Below are 8,463 nucleotides of genomic sequence, written 5' to 3' on the forward strand. Positions count from 1 at the left end.
TAAAGTTGCAGAATTTTATGGTATCGAAAATAAAATCTTATGTATTGCTTTTGATAATGCTTGTAACAACAAGACTACTATAACAAAATTAAAATCTAAGTTATCTCCGCCGTTACCTGAAATTTTTCCTATTAAGTGGCATGTCATATATATAATTTAATTGTAAGAGATGGTCTTGAGTTTTTTGAGTTTTATATTGAAAAAATTTGGCTTACCGTTGATTTTATTCAAGGAAATAATCGTAGAAGTAGAATTAGAGACTTTAAACTTAAATGTGAATAAAATGGACTTACACCGATATTGATGCCAGAAGAATGTGAAACTAGATGGAATGTTACGTATGATTTTTTAAAAATTTGTTATAAATATAGATTTCCTATTACACTATCTTTAAACCAATATTGTGGTTCGTTTGCTGATTTTGCTGATTGCATAACATGATTCTGATTGGGTTGTAATTAATGATCTTGTTAAGTTTTCGGTAAAAATTTATATAGCTACGGTTGAATTTTTTGATGCTTATTGTCCTATTGTTTGTAATATTTTAGCATATATAGACGATATTTCTGATTTACTCAAAGAATATAAAAATAAAGAAGGTTACAAAGATATTGTTGGTGCCCTGTTTGCTAATTTTAAAAAATATTTTTTTCTGATTCCCCCTATTTACTTGGTTGGTGTTATGTTTAATCCGTGCATGAAATATAATACTATGTGCCACTTTAGTACTATTATTTATACTAATTTAGAAATAAATACTAACAATGATTCTCAACAAGTACAACCTGATTTGTAGACGGTTATGAGTGATGCGAATGAATACATAGATAAATTATATAATCACTATGCTGATTTAGTTGATTTAGCCGTACCTACAAATATCACTCCAACTGTCGCTTCTCATCCTCCCGAGGAGCCATCATCTTCTAAAAGACCGGCACATAGTGATTTTCCTGATCAATTTTATGATTTAAACTATTGAAACAATGTCGAGAGAGAGCTTACACATCAACTTATCGGAAAAAGCTTAAGTATTATCTCCGATTGCCGCTAGAGGATCGCAGACGACGGATCAACGCGTTGGATTGGTGGAAGAGTAATGAAACACAATTTCAAGATTAGCTAGAGATATCTTGAATGTTCCAATGTCAACCGTTGCATCAGAGAGCGCTTTTAGTCAAGGACGACAGCAACTTGGAGACAACCGACATTCATTGGGAAGCAATGCAATGAATGTTCTCGTTTTCCCCAGAGATTGGATTAGAACCGAATGAAGAAATCAAGGAATGGAAGCGGAGCCGAACGACGAGCAGAGGCTTGAAGAAACTATGACTTCATAGCAGAACTCAGCAGAATCAAGTCCAATGCATGGTTTTGCCCCCGTTGACTTTGACTATCCTATGCAAGTTCCTGTTAATATTAACATGAATGAGTTGGAGAAAATGATGCAAAATTTGTAGATTTTTCATTCATGTAAATTATAAATTTTGGATCATTTTGCAATAAATAAAATTCAACATTCATTCATTCCTTAGTCCTTACTTTGTAATTTTTTCCATTTAATGATTTAAATTGAATTTCTAGTTTAAATTAAAAACTTAATTTTAATATATTATTAATTTACTGTTAAGTATTTTACTATTATTAATTTATTATATTAAGTAGCATATGTTTTATTTAAAATAGTGTATATATGTGTATATATTTTCTAAAATAGTATATATTTAACGTATACATGTGTATATGTTTTATAAATTAGTGTATAACTATATATATAGTGTGTGTATATATTGTAGTATATATATATATATATATATATATTGTAGTTTATTTTATTTAAAGTAGTACATATTTATTGAATGATACGTATATATGTGTATATATCTTCTATAGACGTATATATTTAACGTATACATGTGTATATGTTTTATAAATTATTATATATATCATTATATTGTAGTATATATCTTGTAGTATATGTTTTATTTAGAGTAATATATATATTTAACTAACGTATAGTCGTATACACGATTACATGTGTAATTATGTATATGTGTATATATATTTTTTAAATTCTAATGTAGTATATACTATATATATAGTGTATATATATTGTTTAACGTATTTAAAATATATATAGGTGGGTATATATAGCGTATATGGGGAAAAACTTTTTTTTTAGGGGATTTTGACCGGATTTGATCGGGTTTAAGTGGGTTAGACCGGATTGGGCTAAGTAGGCCGATTTAGGGTTGTTTTTAAATAATTTACTGTTCAACCCGGACCCGGCCCGGGCAACCTAACCACAACTCGTCCCAAACCGGTCCACAACCCGAATAAATTTCACGAGCCGTTTCTGGGTTGGCCCGGCCCGGCCCACTTGACACCCATAAATGTTGCGTTTCACTTAACATGATATTCTTTGCTCCTTATTTTTGCTCCCCCCCCCCCCCCCCCCCCCCCCCCTCCATCCTCTCTCCCTACCGACACTCACTACTTCTATTTTCTTTATAAATGCATTTCCCTTTCAAACATCATTAATATAACCCAACGTCTTTGGATGGTTTTATTAGTAGCAATCAATGACTAAGTACCACAATAATAATTATACTATTTATATTCATTATTCTTACTACTATTATTATTATCTGATATCTATTATGAGTTCGTTCTTCAATGTAATTTGTTATTTCAAATTCTATCGACATATGACTGAATGAATAGGGAGCACAGTCTGGAAACCATAAGGGAGGACAAAGAAGGGGGCCCTCCTACCTGCTTATCATACAAAGTACCACTACTAATTATAATCCCCCCATCTCACAAAATGTAATTTAAAAAAGAAGTACTATTATATTTTCTGCTTCAAACGGTTCTCTTTGTTTATATGTAGTTTTCAATTCTAGATATAAAAATCACATAGGAACTCCTGCATGTGTTTAAGGACCCACTCTCTCCTGTCAGAGTATTTCCAAAAACAAGTATGCAAAATTAATAAAATTAAGTGCTTTTATTTTTAATTTTTATTAGATAACCATCTAGGAGGAACTGTCAAACAATTTTTGATTCAGTCGAATTCAAAGGCAACACAATTAGTAAAAAGTCTAAAAATAATTTTCTTTTTTATGATAATACGTGATAGACTAAACCTTTTAACAAATATTTTGTACCTTGTCTTCTAAAACGTAAAATATTTAGTTAAAAATACCAACTACTAATTTTCCTTCCTTCAAATTTTAAATTATAATGTAAATGTAATTTACTCCACCAAGCATCAAGAAGTTTGAGCTGTAAATGCGATTCTAGAACTGTTATGAACTTTTCCCTCACGTGACTCAATTAAGTGATATACACACCTTGAAAAGTTAGAAATCACTTTACTTCACAACACTACTTAAATATTTATCCTAAAGCCACATATAGTATTTCTTAGGTTTCATATGATGTTTGATACTTATTTGGGCTCAAATTAATTCGAATTCATATTTGATAATTTCACTTTAGGGGGAAAATTGCTCTTATCAGGGGTAACTTTATTTCCAAAATTCACATTCAAAACGGTTAAGGAAATTAATGAGTAATTAACATTCCACAGTAAATTTCAATGGTCACATATGTTGTGTGTTTCTATTGTTAAATTTTCCTTTGACAAAAACTTCGTTTCCCTTGTTTCAATTAGCAATTTTTCTAAAGCTTGGATTATTGTCATACGAATATTTTTTAACGTGCGGCATCAATTGTGAGATCTGTGAGAATTCCCTTTTACCTAACCTCAGAATAAAACTCATTGATTGTGTGCTGTATTGTATTTGTTTCGCGTGATACGACTATATGTCTTAAGCAAATTAATCAAAATTGACTTGATGATCATTTGTATGGGAGAGCATGATAAGGACATTACATCTCTTGATAATTAAACTAAATTATATAACATGCAAATGGAGCTGTATACAACTAATTAATTATTAATAATGAATTCCTAAATCTTTTCAGCTATATAGCAATATAGTAAGATTTTGATCGCCCACTCATCTTTTCTTTGAATTAAGATTCGTGTGGCTCATCACTACAACTGATCTGCGTGTCTCCCTCTCGAATGAAGTTTTACATGATTCATTGTCACGATTTACATGTCACAACAACAACAAACGCAGTAAATTTCTAAATCGTGGGATTTGAGGAGGGTAAAATGTATGTAGTCCATACTACTATTTTAAAAAAAGTAGAGAGGTTCTTTCTAATAAACTCCTAGCTCATAACAAAGAACAGTATATAAAACGTAAAAAACATCGAATACGATAAAAATAACATAAGTACGACATTCACACAATCTCAATTTATATGTCATTTTTTGCTATTCACGATGAGGAACTGACATGAATTATGACCACGCATTAATGGCCACCAAAACCACCACCTTTTTGTGCGCATGCTTTTCAAGTTACTTTTGGCATAGTAACAGTTATAAATCAAACTCCATGCTATATATTTCTCTACAATTATTAGAATATAGTAAATCCAAAAGTACTTTAATTTAACACGGTGATCACTATTGTCAATTTTAAATCAAATTCATGCGATGTTGCTTAAAAGATCACACATTATTATTATGCGATTTTATAAGAACCCCTACCATTGATAAAAGTTTGTTAATTCACAAGAAGTTTAAATTGTTAGTAATTTAAGTTATATTAAGATACGTTTTTACATATTCATTAGTGTAGAAATTAATGGACAGAGGACTTGAGAGCTAATGTGATTAGAACACTTTAAATTTTTGGAAAGTGGATTTTTAAATAGTGGTCGGACTTGGCGTGTTGGGGAACAAAAAGAATCCTTAAAGTAGTTATGGCCAATCTATTCACCTTTTTCTCTTTTCCTGTTTGTTTCTTTCCATTTTACTTATTACTACTCGAACAAAGTTTTATCAAGCTAAGAAGGAACTTCATCAAGCACTAGATATATTTATTAAAATTATCAGTGTTAACTTTTTGTACATTTAGTGGATATACATATTTCTATACATTACCTCAAGATAGATATGATTTATAACAAGTAATTACAAAATTATAGGAATGATAGTTTAATAACCTGAAAATGCATTTGCGATAACAATTCTTCCACATGCTAATTAGGTTGTGTTCCATAAAGAGGATTTTTTTTCTTTAATTGGCCAAAATTTTTAAAAAATATTTTATGTAGGATCACACTTTCATTAACAATAAGGAAAATGACTTTGATAGTGAAAGTAGAAAAAATAAATTTCACTAGTGGCATTTTACAAGTGATATTTCATATGGATTATGTGCATCATACGTTCCAACATACCTTATCTTCACCTTCAACTCTGTGTCGTTGCATACCTAATTGTGTCCCCTCCACCTCCAACAACTTCAGCTATTCAACTTCATCCTCACCCCTGTGCCCCCATCTCCACCACCACACACTCCTATCCTGACCCCACTTCTCATAATATTTATCTAAGTTATATTTGAATACTTTGATAATTTTTTCTTACGTATCAAATATAAAAAATATTACAAATACATTATTTTTTGAAAAACATTTTTCATCGTATGGAACAAGACTAGTTTTTATAATGTTATTTATAACTTCTTCCGTTTAAAAAAGAATGACCTACTTTCTGTTTTAATCCATTTTAAAAAGAATGATGCGTTTCTTTTTTTAGAAATACATTAATTTCAACTTTCCACATGACATGTTTAGGATCACAAGATTAAAGACATTTTGATACTTTGACCCAACTTTAATTTAAGACCATAAAATTCAAAAGTCTTTTTTATTTTTTTAAATTTTGTGTCAAGTTAAAGTTGATCATTTTTTTTTAAACGGAGGGGTAAGTAACACATATAAATAATGGGAATTCTAGAGTAAGCTAAAGTTTTTTCATTGATTTATAAGTTATGAGTTTGAAATATAAAATCAGCCATTAATATTTGAGACAAAGTAGTCTGACTATATATAATTACTTGAATGCCCTTTTTTTAAGTTTTTCTCGAATCCAAAATACTTTCTATATACCAAGTTGTCCTTTGTCCATGTGTTCATGGCTATAAATTAAAGTAATAATTCATTAATTTCATGGACAAATGTTGATTTGCATATTGAATTGAACGTTAAGACACGGAAACCTCCCAATACCATTGTATATATACACCCCTTCCAAAGAAAACTCTCATATATCTCTTTTTTTTTCCCTCTCTTCTTCTTCTCTTCAAACACAGATCTCCATCTCTCTTCTTTCGCCGGCAAGAATGAAGTTCACGCCGGCGAAGCCACTCTCCGTCTCTCTCCTCCTTTTACTGTTTCTTTCCACCACCACCTATGCCCATAACATTACTAAAATCCTCGCAAAACACCCTGAATTCTCCACCTTTAACCATTACTTAACCGTCACACACTTAGCTGCAGAAATCAACCGTCGACAGACCATCACTGTCTGCGCGATCGACAATGCAGCCATGAACGTGCTCCTCGAAAAACACTTGCCTACTTACACTCTTAAAAACGTACTTTCCCTCCATGTCTTTGCTGATTACTTCGGAGCCAAAAAACTCCACCAGATCACCAAAGGAAGTACCCTCACTGCTACAATGTTCCAAGCCACTGGTGAAGCTCCTGGAACTTCCGGTTACATCAATATCACAAATATGAAAGGTGGGAAAGTAGGTTTTGCTAATGAAGACAACGATGGCCATTTCGCTGCTACTTTCGTTAAATCTGTATTAGAAATGCCGTACAACATTTCAGTTATTCAAATCAGTCATATACTAACTTCCCCTGCTGCTGAAGCTCCAGTTGCCTCTCCTAGTGACCTGAATGTTACCACTTTAATGGCCAAACAGGGATGCAAAGCGTTTTCCGATTTGTTAGAAGCTCATCCAGATGTTGCCAAAACTTATGCGGAAAATGTACAGAGTGGATTAACTGTGTTTTGCCCCACTGACGGTGTTATCAGTGCTTTCATGCCTAAATTCAAGAATTTGACAAAAGACGAGAAAGCTTCTTTACTATTGTATCATGGCATCCCAGTATACAACTCCATGGGGATGTTAAAATCCAATAACGGGTTAATGAACACACTGGCTACAGAAGGCAAGAACAAGTATGACTTCACCGTACAAAATGATGGGGATGATGTGAAACTGGAAACCAAGGTCGTGACAGTAACGATCTCAGGTACATTGTACGATGAAGAGCCATTATCCGTTTACAAAGTCGATAAGGTTCTGTTGCCAAGGGAATTGTTTAAGGAGGTAGCAGAAGAGCCAGCTCCAGCACCAAAGGGTTCAAAGAAGAAGAAGAGCAAAAAGGGAGATGAAGAGGACGTCGTCGACGACAGTGCACCGGAGCCTAGCCCGGAGGACGACGAGGATCCGGCCGATGATTCAGCAAATTTGAACTGGGCCACTAGCATGAAAAGCGCCGGGTGGTTGGTTACAGTTGTATTGAGCATTATTTGTGTGACCATTATTTGATAATAATGGGACCATAGTGTTATACTATACTCCGTTTGTTTTGGCTTGCACATAGATATGATTTTTCTGTTTGAAAGAGTTTTGGTATTTACTTAATTTCATTGTATTCTGCAATTTTTTATTCTCTCCACATTGTATTTTGTATTGAAAAAAATAGCAATAAATTGCATCTTTGATCCCCTCTAATTTGTAAATACTAGATTTATTGTGTCGAGCACTATGTAAAATATCTACAATAACATCTTCTGTTTGGAGATGATAAGGACTTTTCCTTTCCTTAATTAATGAGATTGAAATCAAAGGCAAAATCTCAATAAAAAGAGTCTCAATTAATCTAAATGCTAATAATCTTAGTAATTTTCTTTTCATTTTCTTTCAATTCGTACTACGTAAACGTATTATTGAACTGATTGTTACAGAGAAATTTTACAGCACAGGTAAGTAATTGAGGAACAAAGGGTATAAAAATAGCAAATTCTCATGTGTCGGTGCAAAAATTCGTTTTTCCTTTTTCATTGAAAAAGAAAAGAATATCAACTTCGGGTGTGTTTGGCATGAAGGAAAACATTTTTCAAAAAATGTTTTCTATTTTCTTATATTTGATTGACTTATATATTTTGAAAAATATTTTTCAAACTAACTTATTTTTCTTAAATTTAAGGAAAATGACTTCCCTTCAAAAAATAAGGAAAACATTTTCCAAAACTCTCCTTCAACCTTACTTTAAAGTTAAATGTTTATACAATTCTCAAAATCATCTACCCGCCTCCCGCCCTCAATACCTTATCACCCCGATAACACCCCTACCCCACCCCACCCCCTATCCCTACCTCCAAAATTAAATTGTTTTAAAAAGTATTTCAAACTTCTACCCCTACCAGCCCCCTCCAAAAACAATATTTATATTTTATTAAAAAATTCAAACTTTTCTCTTACCCTTACCCCTCCTACCCCCTACCAGCCC

At 32.4% G+C, this 8,463-nt stretch overlaps 1 protein-coding gene across 1 annotated transcript; it reads left to right on the plus strand.

The window, feature by feature from the left end:
• Positions 1-6,068: 6,068 nt before the first annotated feature.
• Positions 6,069-7,678, plus strand: LOC107878109 (fasciclin-like arabinogalactan protein 2). Its single transcript, XM_016724992.2, has one exon. It carries the CDS (start codon positions 6,276-6,278, stop codon positions 7,497-7,499), a length of 1,224 nt encoding a protein of 407 aa, XP_016580478.2. The 5' UTR covers positions 6,069-6,275; the 3' UTR covers positions 7,500-7,678.
• Positions 7,679-8,463: the final 785 nt, after the last annotated feature.

The sequence above is a fragment of the Capsicum annuum genome, chromosome 7, assembly GCF_002878395.1.
Source record: "Capsicum annuum cultivar UCD-10X-F1 chromosome 7, UCD10Xv1.1, whole genome shotgun sequence".
NCBI classification, from domain to species: Eukaryota; Viridiplantae; Streptophyta; class Magnoliopsida; order Solanales; family Solanaceae; genus Capsicum; species Capsicum annuum.